The sequence below is a fragment of the Lycorma delicatula genome, chromosome 13, assembly GCF_047948215.1.
Source record: "Lycorma delicatula isolate Av1 chromosome 13, ASM4794821v1, whole genome shotgun sequence".
Taxonomy (NCBI): Eukaryota; Metazoa; Arthropoda; class Insecta; order Hemiptera; family Fulgoridae; genus Lycorma; species Lycorma delicatula.
In genome coordinates this window covers 52,883,537-52,902,557 of record NC_134467.1, presented here as the reverse complement: position 1 = coordinate 52,902,557, position 19,021 = coordinate 52,883,537, and the positions used below count along the sequence as shown (strand labels likewise).

General features: G+C 32.0%; 1 protein-coding gene across 1 annotated transcript in view; it reads left to right on the top strand.

Moving 5' to 3' along the window:
* The window catches only part of Trp1 (translocation protein 1), a 46,745-nt gene extending 38,743 nt beyond the window's left edge, over window positions 1-8,002 (top strand). Inside the window, exons 6-7 of the mRNA XM_075380846.1 lie at window positions 5,715-5,917; window positions 7,659-8,002. Coding sequence (XP_075236961.1) covers window positions 5,715-5,917; window positions 7,659-7,860 — 405 coding nt within the window. The 3' untranslated portion in view covers window positions 7,861-8,002. The remainder of the gene's footprint in view (window positions 1-5,714; window positions 5,918-7,658) is intronic.
* Window positions 8,003-19,021: the final 11,019 nt, after the last annotated feature.

Genomic DNA, 19,021 nt, shown 5'->3' with positions numbered 1-19,021 from the left:
TTCAACAACTTCGGAACAAATTTTGCTGTCACATTTTGTACCGAAAACATCTGAAAAAATTTCATGGTATGAGGCAATTGATATCCCAATATCATCAGCGACTTCTCTGATTGTGATTCGGCGATCATTCATAATCATTTCTTTCACTTTTTCCATGTTTTCATCGGTTGTTGATGTGTTAGGGCGTCTGGGCGCTCGTCATCTTCAGCGTCTTCACTAACTTCTTGGAAACACTTATACCACTCGTAAACCCTTGCTTTACTCATAGCAGACTCACTAAAAGCAATATTTAACTTTTTTTAAATATCACTACACTTTATTCCACTCTTATGGCAAAATTTAATACAAATTCTCTGATCCATTATTTATACAAATGAAAAATTGCTGATCATACCAAAACACATGTTATCCTTTTGACAGTTGACAACAGACTAAACATCCAATATGGCTAAAAATATACAGATACTTTTCAGACATGTTTACCAATATAACAACAACAAATTCCAAGAATTGGACTAATACAGTCCCCGAAATTTCAAATTTTTTGTTACTTTTTAATTTAAACACACCTCGTATATAGACAAGAGCTAAAATCCTCTCTAAACAAAAAAAATAAGTAACGCTCAAGTTGAGTCCAGTGCATTTCTTCTAGTTTTGAGACCATTAGAGCTGCAGAATGGGGCCCGGTGTTGTGGAGGAGGATGGCCTCTTGAATCGGTTGGTCTTGTCTTTTGCGGTGAAGAAGCCCTCACCTTGTTCAACAGCTCACACTAGTAAGCAGCATTGATTGTGTGTTGCTCATGCAAAAGATCAAGGAGCAAAATGCCTCGCCGTCGAAAAAACTGTTGAAAGAACCTTGCCGGCTGATAGTAAAGTCTTGGCTTTCACTGGGGCTGCCTCCCCTTTTGCCTACCACTACATACTGGCTTGTTTCGACTTGGGAGTGTAAGCACAGAAAGCTTCAGAAAAAAAGCAGTGTGTAATTTAAAAGAAAAATTTAAATAAAATAATTGTATTGTAATTAAATCAGACACAAAACAAAACACGCTAGTTAATATGTTAATTGATAAATATAATAATTTAATGGAAAAATATAAAGGGAAAATAATTTTACAAAAATAATACTCGACAAGTAAATTTCAAAAAATTACAAAAAGTTTAATAACAAATTATAATGCAATTTTTAATTATAATATGAGGTATCACACTAGATTATATCCATTTAAACCTTTTGTTCCCAAACTTTCTGGTCTTCCTAAAATATATAAGCAAGATAACCCAATGCTTCCATTAATTAATTTGAAAACCGCGCCTTGTTATTTTATTACTAAAATTAACAATAAAATATTATAACCATCATTAGAAATATATGTCGAATTTATTTTGAATTTAACAAGAATCTTACGCACAAGATAGTACTTTGCCCATGGGATTTCCAGTACCGACTGTTATGTCCAAAATTTATTTACAGAAGTTTGAGAATAGGATGGTTTATGGTATTACTACCCGCATTCATAAAATTCGATTACGGGTTCGGTACATGATGATATTTTGGTATTCTATGAACCTGTTATAAATAATCAGCGTTTAATAATGTTAAAAAAAACTTAATTCTTATCGTAATTTAAAATTTACCTTCGAAACAGACAAATACAGAAAAATTAATTTTTTAGATGTTGACATAGAAATTAGTAAAATTAATAAAATTATAACATCTGTATATAGGAAACGAACAACTAGTAAAATAACTAACTGTTAACAGAAGATCAAGTCATCCTTGGGCACATAAAATCAATACATTTACAAACATGTTAAATAGAGCGATACACACGCAGAATAATAAAGAAAAACTAAATGCAGAAATAGATATAAAATATATTGCAGTAAAATGGATATAACTCATTAATTGATAATATTTATAAAAAACAAATTGAAATTCAATGCGACTTTGATACCTATAAATAATAAATGTGATGATGAAAACATTTATATAAAATACTCTTAGACGTGCAATGATCGCAACAAAATTTATATTGACAAAACTAGTAGATCATTTAGGGCTAAGTTTGTAGAACACTTAAGATCTTATAAGTTAGGTTTCTCCAATCTTGCAGACCATTTAATAATCGATAAACATTCAATCACAAACTCGGGTACAAATTTAAAAATAATTGAAATTATAAAAGGATGTGATAATAATAATAATAATAAAAATTAAATATTTTAGAAAAATATTATATATACAAGTATAAACTATTATATATGCAAGTTAACTTGATGAATGTACAGACAGAATTTGATAAGGACTTTCTTATCAAAACTGCCATAGATAACAGCCCATTTGTATAATTAATTAAATAAAAATTTTAAGTAATGTTAATAGAGTACCGTATGTGTGGCTGGCCGCTTGAAATATTTCATTTTAGTTTTTTGACTACATATTTTTGTAATATGCGACAATTTTAATGTTTTTGAGTTAAATGTGTGATTTTAAAAAGTTTTTATTAACTGATGATGAAGGAAACCCTTGAAAGTGCTCTTAAAATGGAAAAACAATAAGCATAAGGTACAAAGTAGGAGGAATTGTATTGGATTCGGTACTGTTGGTGGAAAACTGTGTTATTCTTCTGTCTTTGATATATATATATATATATATATATATATTTAAAATCAATCCTTTAAAGACCCGTGTCACCTCTGCACTGATAATTTAAATATAAAATATAAATCAAGTACAGAAATAAGAAAACTCTTTCCTTATTTTTATTTGGTATTTTCATAATTTTTACGATAGTACTTTTGCGAGATCCCACATCATCAGTCGTGTATAAAATTTGTATACAATTGCACATTAAACACAAAATATTAAAAAATTAAAATTACATATACATATACGCAGTCATGTGAAGTCATTAAGTAAAATAAAATAAAAGCATATATAATAACCTATATGTGGCTAGCCAAATACTAATACTGTGCAATTTAAATAAATTAAAATTTCATGTTCTAGCAAAGTGCTTCTATCTAATGCAGCTTTTATGAATATATCTTGTTCAAAATCTGTCTGTAGGTTAAGTTGAATCTTTGCTTATATTTATGTATAAAATATTTTTCTAAAATATCTAAATTTTTATTTATATTTCCTTTTTTTAATTTCCAGTATTTCTAAATTAGTATTAACAGCAGAGATAGAACGTTTATTATTTATAAGGTGATCCGCAACATTAGAAAAGCCAAATTTTTTATTTTTTAAACTATTTTTATTTTTATGATCTATTGGTTTTACCTATATAAATATCCTCACAATCGTTATACTTTATCGTATAAACCCCACATAAATTGTATAAATATTTTATTATGTGCTTGTTAGTTTTATATGCAGGTTCAGATTTTAACTATTTAATTGATAATATATATATATATATATATATATATATATATATATATAAAACAAATATCAAAACTTAATAGCACAACAACTTTAAAACCGATGCATAACATGCAGAAAGTTGATAATGTTTACTTAAAATATTCTTATACCGATAGTATTGTTTAAAATATAACCAAAGTTTATGACAAGGATAAATTTAAATTGGCATATATAAAATTAAATGTACAGACCGGTTCCATATATATAAGTAAAACTGATGATAGATCATTTAAAGCAAGATTCTTGAAACAGCTAGAGTATTTAAAAGTAAAAAGAAAAACTTTTCAAATATGGCAGATCACTTGATTTTAAATGTACATAAAATTACACATTTAGTAAATAATGTTAAAATAATAGAAATTTTTAACGTTAAAAACAAACTGGAGCGTTTTGAGAAAATTATATTTATAAATATAAAAATTACAATTACAATTTAATAAACCACCGGGTAAATTTTTAGCAGGATCTGTTTAAATTGGTAGGCCTGTATAATAGATTTTTAACATCTAACTAATAATTTTAATTAATCTTCACGAATTGGTTGAGAAAGTACTCGATGCTAATGATAATTATGGTATTTTAATAACTGATGATGAATCTATAGGATTTGAAAAGGCCTTATTAGATTGAAGGTAAGATCAATCTTGCTTTATATGTGTGTATCTGGTGGTTTATAAATACTAATATATATATAGTTAATGGAACATAACAAGTAATATTTTGTTAGGCCGACATAAGTATATAATACTAGCAGACCCAGCAATGTTTCGTTGTTGCTGGATTTGAATATTTATATATAGATTAAATGAACAAAATTGAAAGTTTGATAAAACAGAAAAAAATGAACATTACGGAACTTCCCAAAATTTAACCTTTCATTTTATCCCCTTTTCTCTTTTCCCTTTTTCATGTCACTTTCTTCTTATCAATTTTCTCCTTTTTTAAACTCCCCCTTTTTCCTTGCCACTTCTTCCCCTCTTCCTCCTTTTCTATTTTTCAATTTCTTGATTTTCTCTTTTTACTTTTCCTCTTTTCCCCGCATGTAAATATCGGTCCAGTAGTTTTTTTTAGTCTATAGTGGGCACACACATATGAACTTTTACATATATAGAAGAAGAAACTCTATGTTTATTTCATACAGTGCCACTGATATTTTGTAAATATCAATATGACACTGCCGCCTAGCAGGTCATATAAAATTTTGCAGAAAATTTTCTTTTCATGTAACTAATGTATATTCTGAATATGAGCCAAATCAGACCGTAAATAAAGTTTTTTGAAATACCAACTCCCAGTGCCTCCTAGTAGGTCTACTAGGAAACTAATTCAGAAAGTTTCACTGCAATTGGATGAATGGTATAGGAACACATATGGGACAAAAAACATTTATTTATATATATATATATTATATAAAATTACAGTCAAACTTATTAACATTGAAATGTATTGTCCATTATACAAAAACAACAAGCACTGCTGCTTGGTTCAGTTGACGGCAGGCAGTAATTAATGTTTTCATGACAAAAATCTGTTTAATTTTTAAGGAATTGATGAAAAAATGTTATTATTAAATTCCATAAACTAATGTTTTTCACTAGAGTTCATTTTTAAATGTAATAAAATATTTAATCTAATGTGTTTAAGACCGGTAGATAGCGGCTGTTAGATGTTTTCATCAAAAATTTACAAAATCACAAGTTTATGAATAGCTCTAGCATTTCTGCTGTTGACATCCTATTAATATTACTGGTTTTCATAGCTAACACTGATCTTTGTACGTAAATTATGAAATCATTAAGTATTTTATTAGCGGCTGAAGGAAAATCTTTGAGGGAAATGCATAAGATTTTAACTGTAATTTTTTGTTGAATATATTAGCCACACGGTTTCACTTAGACTTAATTTTTTGTCACTGTATTACTGATGGGAGTCCTGAATTCTGGCACAATGTTTTGCCTAACATGTGCCTTAATTATTTCTTAAGTAATTTCAATTTATTTTATTTTAACATGTGAATTTTGGTTCTCCAAATTGCATCTGTCCACAAAATTGTATTGAATAGCTACTCATCCTAGATTTTATCTTAGATTGTAATCATTTAAATAGCCCAAAAGTCAATTTGATTGACCGAGGAAATAAAAAATAATTTTATGTATTCCGTTTTAGTCTACTTTAAAATTTAGGATACCTCTCGGTAAATGAAACATTTAAGTATCGGTATAGTTATTGTGGTCTTATATTGAACAGCTGTTTATTTGTTTATTGTTTTAATTTGTTATTTTAGTACGAGTATAAAGGAAAAAGTGGTTCGACAACAAAATACAGTAAAAAAAAGAAAAAAGAAAAAGATTCTGACAATGAAGACGATGACGATAACGGAGATGACAGCAGTAAAAGTAATAAAAGTAAATGTAAAGGTAAGAAGAGCGATGATGATTATGACTATGAAGATGAAACCGCAGTTGGCGATACATCTTCATTTAACAAGTAAGAGAGTTTTTAATCATATCTGATAAAAGATTTTAGGTCCTCTGTTAAAATTTAATTTTTTTTGTTTTTTTTTTTAAATATTTTCAGATGCTCTAAAAATCGTGGGTTATTCTATTTATTACATTAATGGTGGTTAACATACATTTTTTTTATATTTCATATCGTAAAATAAACCTTTTTTTAATCATAGAACAAGCTTTTATATGAAGACATAAGAAATGTACTTATTTTTCAATATTACACCATATTCAAGTAAAAATAAAAATAAAAATGGTTGCCTTTGATGAGGGAAAACTAATTTCTGCAGATGTTCGCTGTTTGCTGCATTTCCCTAACTGTGTTATTGTGTTACTGATATCAGTTTTTGATAATAATCACTAACATAAGTTTAGTTTATTGAATCTTGTTTCAAATTTAGTCAATCGGCAATATATTGTACCTTGAGGTGCTGGATACATTAAGAAAGAAAACAATTCCTTTATAAGTTAGATAGTTTATTTATTTAGATTATATTTTACATTGATTAGTATTAATTATAGACTATTGCACAATAATTTAGATTTGATTGTTTATATTTAATAATTATTTATAAATTTATGTAGTTTATAATTTCAAGTTCAATTATTAAGAGTTAGAAAGACTAAAATAGTCACATTCTTAAATAATTAATGTTGTAAAAATGGAGAAATAACTATGGGAGATACACAGTCATTTTGTAAAGAAGAAATAAATATAATATCATCTTCAAATATAAAGTATTAATGTTATTGGAACAAGAACATTTGTCTTGTGTTTATCAGAAAATTAAATTCTTTTTATCAATTTTAGAGTATATAAGTCTCTAAAGGAATTTTATACAGTAAAACTTCCCCAAAACAGAATCTGATACATTTGAGTAAGAAGTCTGTTTTGAAGAGGTCTTGCGGAGTTTCATTAAAAGTCGAGCTAATTTATTCTGAAGTGCCTTGATGTGAATTATACAAATATAAAATGAAGTTAGACAACGATATACGTTCAGAATATTTCAGAAACTTATGCGCTGTATGTAGACTACATTATTCACTCATTTTTGTAAAACTGAAATAGGTTATTTTTAGAGAATACTCTGTTTACCGTATAAATTTTGATTTACCAGAGCAGTAATGAGAACAATTTTCATTTACACATATTTAAAAAATGTAGAACACTTATTTCTGTCTTCAAGTTAGTTGTATTTCACTTTAAAGTTACATGTAAAATATAAGAAATACATTTAGCCTAAAACACAACATGAACTTAACACAGACTCTAAAATAAAATAATTTTCTAAGATCTTTTAAAATGAAGTAATTACTGTATTTAAACTAACTGATGTCGAACAATCAAAACTGAAAACTAGAACGACAATAATGTTTGTGATAAATGCAAACTAATAGTGGCTTTCAATCGCATTGTTCACAACGCTGAATAAAATTATTCTCAATTGATATATATATATATATATATATATATATATATATATATATATATATATAGAAATTCTGAGAAACAATAACCTTGTTGACAAAGTACAACATATGCGGATTGTTAACATAAGCTGTACACAAAAATCTAAGATTCACAATCTGTCGATTACGATCGCAACATTACATCGGTCTTTTATCTCACCGGCCTAATGTTACTTAATTCTTTTTTTACATTATTTAAAATATAAGCTCTGTTTATTTTACGATTAATAGAAACAAATTGTTTGTTTCAGGGAAATTAGTATAAGTAATGAAACGTCAAACGATGATAAAAAAAGTGAGGATGGTGGCGATGTTAATAATAGCAATGTCGATACAAATAATACAGAAGATAGAGGTTCAGAAACCGAAACTGAATCAGAAGGTAGCAGTCAACAGTCACAGACTGGTAAAGATTTTGAAATAGTTGACAAAGCCGATCTACAAGAATCTTAACAGTGACTGTCATTGTTGTTGCAAAGTTTTTTTTTAAAATTATGTATTGTATTACTGTATTTATATATTTTCGTTTATAAATAGTATATAAATATTCGTATTTATAAATAAACACACAATATATATTTATATACAAAAGTAAGTACAATATTTTTATTGTTTTCTCTACATTGTTATTTCGTGTATATTTCTATAAATAATTTTATTTTGATCCCGTTAATCCAGATGTTTCTGGGCCAGTCATTTATAAAATATCTAATAAAAATTAAAGGGAAAAGATAAATAAAAATACTTTTGTATAATGTACACCTGAATCGATCTATAAAAATATCTTGGCTAGCCTCATCTTTATAAATTAATTATGGATTAATCTTTATCGAAATAAAGCAGGTGACAGACAATTTATGTTTTGGCCTGAATAATTATAGCGGTGCTACCATTGCCTTTCTGCAGAGTTTTTTTGACCATTTAGAATTTTATAGTTGAAATTTTAGTGTATATGTTACATTGTAAAGTCACATTCTTTAGTTTTAGTGGTTTTGAGATCGGCGGTTGAAACTCACAGAAGTAAACAAAACTAAAATAAAAAGTTGTTGTAATTCTTTTTTCTTCTTACCTTCACTAAAAATAGATATTGTAAAATTTTAAAAAGATCCTTTTATAGGAGAGCTAGTGATTTCATTTAAAAAATTGGAAAATGCAACTTTTGCAATTAATTTTTGAACGATTTACATTTATGTACACAGATACTTTTGGCACAGACATAATCGATTAGTATTTTGGAAACCAAAACAAGAAGGATAGGTTAGATTTTTAACTGTAATGATTAATGATAATGTTTATCATTAATTACTAATAATAATTATCTACTTCTTGACTGCCTTTGTTATTAATAATATCTTTATAAAATTACAGCGGATTGTTTACCCGTATTGCTCTTTTTCTTTTGTTTCACAATTCCATACCCCAACAAAACTTTATTTTTTTTTGTTTGATTATACTCTGGACTTGTTCCTAGCCTTGATAAATGTGTTCATTCTTGAATTAAAATATTTTTGTTATTTGATAGCAAAATCCAAGCGTGTACGTTTGCACGGTTTTATATGAAAATGCCACTTCCTAGATGATTGATGTTTTTTCTGCTGCGACTTGTGATTTCTTTTTCTAAAATCTACGCTTGTTTTCCATAACAAAATTTTAGGACTGTATCTGCACTATTTTGGGATTCAAGTAGATTTTAATTGGCTCTTTTCCTAAACACATCGTTGGATAAAACATAGGATATGTAAGATTGTTTAAAAGATTTCTTGGCTGTAGTCTTAAGCTTTGGTAGGGAATAATTGATGACAATCTAAGGTCGCTTTCAAAATGTTCAGTGTGTTTTTCTTTAACGAGTCATAAAACGATTTAGCTGTTAATTTATAAACTCTTTTTCTGGTTATAATTGTTATGTTTTCCTTACTATTTTTACAATTTGTTATCTTTAATTTTTTAATGTTTAATTACAGGAAAAGGAATTTTCACAGATTTTGTTAGCACTGAAACACATTTTGTTTCATTATTATTTCTTTTTTGGCCTTAAATTTCTCATTTGTTTAATCGCTATCGTGCCATCATTTTGTTAGGTATCAGATCACGTAGCGGTTCTGAGCAGCATGATTTACTCCAGGTGATTGCTACCGGTTTGGAAATGTGTTTAAACAGACCAGTATCTGTTCTGTGCTGTGATTATAAATGTACTGCTCAGCATGAAATTGTTGTTTTTCATTCTGTTAATGTTTAGGTCTTGTTTTTTGATAGCATGTGTAGAGAGAGATATATTTAAGTAGAAATTGATATTAATGGATTTTATTTTTTCTGGAACTGTTATAAGTCTTTATGCAGACAATTTTAGACACAAAAAGCGCCAAAGTTGTTAATTTACTCTTGTAAATATCTTGCTGGAAGCTGGACTCTTTTTCACTGTTAAACTAGCGTACTATAATTTTCTGTCTTAACAGTCGATCACTGTTATATGATCCTGCTATCGGCTGTTATACAATTGATCTTGCTATATGATTCCAGAAACACTGTACCGTACCGATTGTGAAGTGGACACAAGACATCTATTGAGGATTTTTCATCCATCAGATGCCCAGATGTGAGAAATTAAATAAGTTTAGATAAATGAATTTGTGAATTGTCTGTCAGCAAGTACAGCATCGGGTCTATTTGTTCATCGATAATGTTTTTCAGAACTTTTCTAATTTAAGACATTTTGGATTATCTGTTCTCCTAAGTTGTTGCTCAGTTGTTATATGGTACGGTTTCAAATTTAAATTGTAAAAATCTTGCAGCATGATGTTTTATTTTACATCACTTGTTGCGATAACTTGCATACAGATTTTTTGGATCGGCAGAAATTCTTCTTTGAATACCATCATGGCCTGTGGAATTTAATGGAGAAAGGTTGATAATTTTATTTTGTGCTTAAAACCGACCCCGTTGTACACCATCTTTACACGAAACGTGCTACTCTTTGCCTCTCAGATACAAGCATTTGGTTTCCAAATGCTAGTGAATATTTGACCCGTTTCTTAAAAAGGATCCTGAATGCAGATGAGCTTCCGATATAGCAACCTGATCCTTTCCTTGATCAAGCAAAGCAATTTATGAAAACATAACTGTAAAAAATGAAACGAATGAAATGTGAACGATTTACATCTGACAACAGCAAATGAGAGTAGTAACATATGTAACCACCGATACTGTTATACAGCCGGTATAAAAAGAATATAAATTGTAAAAATTGTTTTCCATTAAAATTTGAGAATGCAACTTGCAGCATAAGATTTGCATTGATTTGCACTTTGCTGTTAAACTTGTTGCACCAAGCGGTACAGTTCAGTACAGTATCTCTATTTTTATTCATCAATTTTATTAAAAATTTTCAGATATTTATACGATTACTTTTACTTAATTTTTATGTGGAATTATAACTCGAACCAAAATTTCTTAAAATAAAAATGAAATTGTCTGCAGTTATTTTTTCAGGACTGAATATGGAAATACACGTTTAAGAAATCATATGGTTCTATAATGCTTCAGGAAATAGCTTTATCATCAAAATAACAGGACCACTTTTTCTTTCTTTTTTCTTAATATTTCAGAAGGAAAAAATTTCAGTAAAAATAATGGCTGTTTTTAAACAAAAACATTTTTTAAATATTTCTATCTCCATACGCTCAAAATTGACTGAAAAAAGTTTTTAGCTTTAGTTATTTTTTCGAAGCACTGAAATTTATAATTGTATGTCAAAAAAAATACAAAAACAACCGCTTATAAAACCGCCTTGAATTTTGTATTAATTTGATGAAAGTTAATATTTTAATATAGAGTTAATATTTTCAAAGAGCATTATTCGGTATCTCAGTTACAGTTTGCCGGTATGCAACTCTTTTTTATCGTTCAAAAAAAAAAGTTCTATTGAACCAAGTGCTGTATAGTTATGCAATTGACTGTTTTCTTAATCTACATTTTGGTACTTTGTCGTCTGTAAATTATTCAAATTTTTATTGTTAAAGATACATCAGGTTTGTTGATATTCGTGACAAATAAAAATCAGTTTAATGTAGGTTTTGTTATTAAATATTTACGTTGATATTTGTTTCTCATAATGTTGTATATTTTTCTACAAAAGAAAACAAACACAACCTAATTTGAAACAAATTATTCTATTTTATTATTAATCTTTCAAAAAAAAAACTTGAAAAAGTCCTGTTAATTTTTTTAAAGAATTATTACATAATTCTTTAACAAGAAGTTTCTTAACGCTTTTTTTCCTAAAATCCTTTTTAAAAGTATTTCAAAAAAGTAGTTGTTGGCCCTGTAACCTGCATTTTTACATTATTAATGATTACAGTTTTACTTGTCAGACTTTTTAAAAGTAATTGTTACTACATATGCTTCTGTAGTGCCAATTTTTTAAAAAAAATTTTCTCATTTTGGTTATACTGTATGAATGCGTTAAGATTATGCTTTTAATAAATTATGATAAACGAAACTTAAGAGCATTGAGTAATATGAAAAAAGTTGACAATAAATCACAATAAAAAAAGGTCTTGAAAAGATAACTCTTTAATTGAGGTGAGTTGTAAATAAAACTGATGTATCCGGTTCATAAAAAAACACAGAAGAATATAAAGTGTAAAGTTTTAGTACAAAAATTGAGGTCAAAAGGGATTTTACAATATTGTTAAAACAGTACTTTTTACCACAATTTACAAACTGTTTGTTATAATTATAAACTTTGCCGTACTTGAAATGTCCTTGAAATTAAGTTTGAACGGTGTGCTATAAATAAAATCAAGGCTGACATTTAAGTAATTGATCTGGTTCCGGTGTAATGCACACATATGTTTTCCAAAAGGAAGAAAGAAAACCTTCCTTCTTGTTCATTATGAAAGGAATGCTTTACAGTAAAGTTGTTTAAAATTTTGTTTTTGTCTGTTGAAATGATTTTTATCCTATGTAAATAATTTTTCATCAAAAAGCGAGCAGGTTTAGCTTTTTTCTTTCCAGAAGGGGGTCGTCAATGAGCAAGCGGGGGTGTTATGTCTTAGAGCGAAGACGTACTGGATAGTTAAAATTTTAATCGGTATGAAATGCTATCCCGTTAAATATTTTATCGATCGATCAGGAATAGGAGACCCAGTTTTTCCTGATAGGTGCTGGTTTACTTCTTCTTTTTTTTGGGTTATCCCCAGATACTTCCTACCTTTGATCGGGATTGATCAGAGCGGTTTGCTTTCGACAACAAAAAGATATGTCTTTAGAACAATTAGTACAGTAGCGATAGCAGAAAACATAGTGGTGTAAAAAGAAACTAATTAGGGGTAAATGTTTTCTTTTGAAGAATACTAAGTGCCGTGCAGGGTTTTTTTTAATAATTAAAAATTATGAAATCTAAAATCAATATTTTTTTTTCTGAAAACTAGATTAAGTTCCCGATAAAACCTAACTATGATCAAGTTGACCCACCTTCTTTAAACTACTTCTCCCTTTTTTATGAAGTAGCAGAGTATTTTAAGTTCTAAAAAAATTACCGGGCATTTGATCTAGTTTTCAAAAAAAATTGATTACTTAAGATTTTTAGTTTGAGTTATTTATGAAAAACCCTTCCCCGATCTGGCGCTTACGATTCATCAGTTTCTTAGGTTACAAGGCAGAAGAAACGGTTCTTCAGTTTCGTTGTGTTCATTACTATCTACTTCCTTGTCAAAAAGTTTATTTTTACTTCGGCAAATGTACTTATATATATGTATATGGTACTATGTGCAAGAGGTATTCGTTAGACGTATCATGAGGATGCAGAATTCTAGACTTCTGAAACATCTAGTAAGTACAATCTAAATTTGAAAATCACAAATAAGATGCAGATGGATCAGAGAAATAAGAGAGGATCTGAAGGAAATCGGCCTTACACCAGAAGACACCGCAGATAAAATAAAATTGAACGAGGAAATCAAGAACAAAAACAGTCGTCACACTAACAACACGATCATTTTCAACACTAGAAAGGGCATAAATATCAGAACCTATGAAAAACTCCTAGCAGGACCGCAAGGCCCACACCGGCCCATCAAAGGGACTTGGATAATGGACTGACTAAAGTGATCCTATGCGGTCATTTAAAATAATAATAATAATGAGAGAGAGATTGATTGATTCAGGAGGAATTGAAATAATTTGGGAACTGATTCTTGAGCTGGAAATAAGGAAAAAGAAACATATGTCTGAAAACGCTTTATTCAGTTATGCCTAGTGAAATATTTTGCCTGGATTTCAGTTTTCCTGTTGAAATGAGATGATACTGAAACATTTATGGCATTATAAGGGGGTAAACTTAACGGTCTCTTATATTTCTTGACCTGAAAAATCAAATAAAATAGGTCCCGGAACTGTATCTAATGCATTCGTCACGGTATCCGATGTAAAACAGTAAAATTTGGTGATGAAAAAACACATTTTTTAAGTACAACAATTTTGTCGAACGATTAATAAACGCGTAAATTTTGTTATCAAAACTTATCGATTATTTAATTCTGTGAAAATTTAATAAAGTTTACAAGAAAATTTGTGAAAATTAAAAACAGCTGTTTTTAGCGCAATAAATTTAGGTTAAATTTATAAATTTAATCTTTGAAAAATTAGGTTTTCATCGCTTATCGTATCCTTTGAAATTAATTAATACCGGTACGCGGTGATGAAAGTGAAAACATTCTTCAGGCGATACAATTTTGCCTACATGAGCGTGGGAAGAATTTCTGCACAATTGAACATTCCATAAAGTACAATACGGAGAACATTATATATGGATAGTTTCATCAACGGGTTAACAATAATTACCGCTTAATTCTGTCTATAACATTTTCAAACAAAGCTACTTTTACCCGTCTTTTGCATAAACAACTTGTTTAATTCACAGCGGTCTGAAGAAAACCTACATACTGTAGTCAAATCAAATTTCCAGCTATGATATTTGGTGTGGCACGATCTATGACTGGTTATTAGCACTTTCATATTAAAAAAACATCAAAGGGGAGAAATTGTTTGGAATTTATAAAATATGTATTTTTTACATATTTTTTATATTACTATATGTTTCTTGAAAATTTCACTTTGACTATTGAATGTACTATTGACTTAATAGAGCACAAATGCATTTCTCAAATGAGGTAAGACAATTTTTAGTTGAAAAATATACTGTAAATAAATGGATTTTATGTAGAGGGCTGTTTAATTGGCCATTTAGATAACAGGACTTTATTTCTGTAGATTACTGTTTATGGAGATGGGTGAAATGTTGTGAGGTATACAAGCAAAAAGGGGGGGAGAACATGTGATGAACTGGTTGCTGCTGTCATCAAAGTATATGAAGATATCATTACGTTGGAGACCGAAAGTGTAAGTAAATGAGTTGAAATGTGCATCGATGTCAGTGAAATTCAAATATTTATTGAAAATTAATACAATATAAACAGAATTCTTTTTTTTTACAGTAAAACAAAAGTATTTTAATTTTTGAAGGTCTAAATTTATTCTACTAAAAACAACAATAATAAAAATTGATTTTTTTCTGTTTTTCATAGACTATTACGTGTCAATTTTGCCCCGTCGGTCCGATGAGCAATTCACCGTCGTGCGAGTCACGAGGGGTACGCTCGATCGTACCCCTTGGGATACTTCCAGCTATAGTGTCGGGATACTTCCTGATCGGATAGAGTATCGATGACTTGCTGGCGAAGTTGGGTAGGCACCAGAGTGCCGGTTGCTCTGGACGCTAATGCCAAGTCTCCCGCCTGGGGTTCACTACCCCCGAGTTCCGAGACCACCCCAGAGGCGATGGTCTAGGAACCTCTGCTTGATTAACGATGGGGAACAACCGCCGACTTTCTCTTCCGATCTGGGGGAAAGTTACAGCGACGTCACTTCGGTGTTGGGCGACTTACCGCGAACTACAAGTAGTTGGACTGTCTGGCCGAGGCCAGTGTGAGCGATCATACGGTTAAAACCTATGAGATCGTTTACGGAGGCGGTCTAAGAGCTCCGGATTCTGGGCGCTCTAACCTAAGGGGCCAGGATCAGCACAGGCTGCGGCGCGGCTGCCTTGCGGGGGTTGGAATGGTGCATGGAACGCAGAGAGGAGGTGAAATTGATGACTGAACGATTCGGCCGGGCCATCAAGACTGTTTGCGATAGGGGCCTCTGCAATAGACGGACCGTTAGGAAGCGGCCAGTCTGCCGATCGGGGAGTGCCTATAGCCGTCGTCTGTTAAACGCAGGCGGAAACCATAGAAAAAGTGGTGGTCCTCTGACCTTAGCGTGCTGCGCGCAAGAGTTAGGCCCGCTAGGAGATGATACCAGCGTCGCCCCCTAACGGGGATTATCGTTGATGACGTGCGCGCTTAACATCTGCGAATCTACCGGCGCGCGCCGGTAATGAATACGTTCATGCCATCAAGGAAGCCAGACTCGTGTTACGGCAAGACTCCATGCGCGAGTCGCAGCTCGCAAAATCATGTTACCGGCCAAAGGCATTGCACGTGCTGTCCGGTATTCGATGCGGGTTAGGCGGTCGTGACCGCACTTTAACATCTGTGGCGACTTAGGCGTTCCTAGATACTCTGTTTCCAGATGCTCCGGTGGGTGAAGCGGGGGCTACGCCCTTCCCTGGCGTACGGGCTGTGGATGCCGTAGATATTGACCGAGCGGTTTCTCGAATGGTGCTGAAAAAGGCAGCTGGGTTTGTCCAACTTGACCCGGTTGTATTCTACCATCTGCAGCCTGTCATAAAAGAGCCGCTTAGCAGGCTGTTCACGGGGTGCCTTAGCCGGGGTTGCTTCCCGAGTTTTTGGAAAGCGGCTTTGGTGAGGGTGCTCTTAAAACCAGGAGAGGATCCTAGTGAGGTCGGCAGTTATCGACCCATCAGCCTCTTGCCGGTAATCGGCAAATCGCTGGAAAGGCCGGTTGTAGAACGGCTCTGGGAAAACAGCGATATGAACTGGCTTTCCCCGAACGAAATCTTAGCGATTTGGTTTTGATCACCGGCAAACGTTTCACTCCACCGCAACGGAAGCACGGCATCGTCACTCGATTTTATCCCGGTTATTTTGTAAGAGCGGCGATGTAAATGCTAAAAAGACCTATTTATAAAGTACGTTTATTACCTATTTTAAGCGATTGAATTAAACGATATAATAAATAATAACATATTTCTTAAGGTCATAATGATACTGTAGCGATAATTTATTCGATTTGTTATTTACGATTCGATATTATCGTGTAATTTTATTTGTTTTGTATTATGTATATTTTAAGATACTTACGTCGATGTAATTGTAATTCTCATTTTCATATCGCTCCCATACGTCTGTACAATACGGAGACCGTTGTATGACATACAGATACAAACATACATACAAAACATATACGCTATTCTTTACATGCTACCAGCCTAAAGGCTAATTAGCTTGCATTAAGGCAAGATGGTATACTCATCATTCGCTTGAGGTTAGAGTCCCAAGCCGCTTTGGTTGCACCGAGGCGCCAAGATGGTATATCCATCTTGGGATTGGACTCCCAAGCTCGGTACATCTTGACGCATCAGGCCGCGCAAACAACACCGTTAAAGAAACCCTAGAGCTGTGCGACTCTAGGTACAATCTGCCATCGGCATGCGATTGCTCTGGCCAACGGGTATATCTTGACTCGTGAGCATTCACAAACGACATTACTAAAGAAATCCTAGATGTTTGTGGCGCTAGGTACAATCGCTATAGAGGTCTAGCCTACCCAGATAATGTACACGTAATTTCCATCCTCCATTATAAAAAATCCTAACTCTGTGCATACCGATTAAGATAATCAGATTATTTATAGAGTTACGGCAATTACTTATGCCTATTACGTAAACCGATCTCCTTACGAGCATTACGATTTATCTTATAATCGATTGTATAACTTTGATCCGTTGTATATTTAAATAAGCGAATGTAATTTCAATTTACGTTTTGAGGTAACTATTACACGCTATTTGTGATTCACGAGCGATCATAATTTGTTGTAAACGTGAATTTAGACGTTTACACTGTGACTTTGCAATATGCGCCTTGTAACTTTGTTGTCTTAATAAATACAACGCTACGATTTTATTAGTTACGTACGATCGCGTGATGTTATTGCATTACATTTAAGGTGTTAATCGTAACTTGTTTGTCGATAACGTGTAGATTATTTATTTGTTACTTTCATCGTCTACGCTATTTGATATACGTATATCGAACCTGAAATTCAAAAATTGTTATTTTTACCGTCGTTATTACTTGTCAATTTGATTTTAATTTAAACGAAGAAAAAATCTTGTATGATTTTTTGGCAGGTAGTGGTGTACGGTCAGTCCCGTGTGGCTTATTTCATCTCTACTTGTAGTATCAAGATGTTTGCTATTTTTTTTTTATAAATGTAAACAAACTTATATTGTTACATCGTATTTATGTTACTATCGTTATTACGGTAACGTAACTATCGTTATTCTGTCTATATATCAAACGACACGCATCGCACTCGCAGCGCTTATACGTATAACGGTTATTAAAGAACTTACTCAAAATGCGGTTACTTGTGTATTTAATTAATATCCTTGAATTAGCGCTACGGTGGAAAATAACGTAAAGAAATTCTGTTATGCGAATCTACAACGGTGCGTCTCTGCCGGATCCACAGCCGTATTGTAATTTAAGGCGGTGAGCGCGCAGATATTGCGGCAAAAGAGGCTTGTTTCCGCGTACTTTTACCGATCGCGTTGCTTCTAACGTTACGTCTAAGTTCATGCGGTTAAGAACACCGTGGAGCTCCATATATAGAAATAACCTAAGAGAGGAGGTTTTGCCGTTTGCGAATAGGGTACACCAGGCTCGCTCACTGATATCTATCTGATGACCGAGATGCATCCGTTCGCGCTCGCTGCGACTGCCGACTAACAGTACACCGCACATTGTGGATCGTATCTGTTAGGCGACATCGCGTCGTAAGTTTAAGTTAGCGGCTGACGTGCGAAATACTTCGAGGCTCGGTAGCCGTTTGCGGCACAGACATTCTTCGGTCTTACGCTTTAGGGCGACCGAACGGTGCGGTGGCGGGAGAAATGCCGTGCAAACCGGTGTGAAATACGTCTGGGAGCGACGTAGCGATGTTATCGACCGTATTGCGATTTATAAAGCCCGTGCGTCTCTATTCAAGAATTTAATTACCGTACCGTTGGACGTTCGCCGGATGCTAATTTTTATTCTTTTAAGTTAGTTTTTTAATGTCGTATCGGCTCTGGTTTTTATTTCGCTTTTGGCATACGTTTACGGCTTTTTCGTTTTTAATTAGCTTTTAGTTTTTGATTAATTTTTGTCGATTTTTAACTTTTTTTATTTACAACAAATATGTTGCGTTCGGGCGACGATAATGAAAAATAAATATGTAAGTGTTGTGATGCCGACGACCGTAACGGTAGAGTTTAATTTTACATTTCATTTCTTGTAACGGAGGGGACATATCGGTTGCACCGGTTATTTTATTCTATACGGTGAAGGTGAAGTTGTAACGAGTTATAGCAAATTAAAAAAATAAAAAA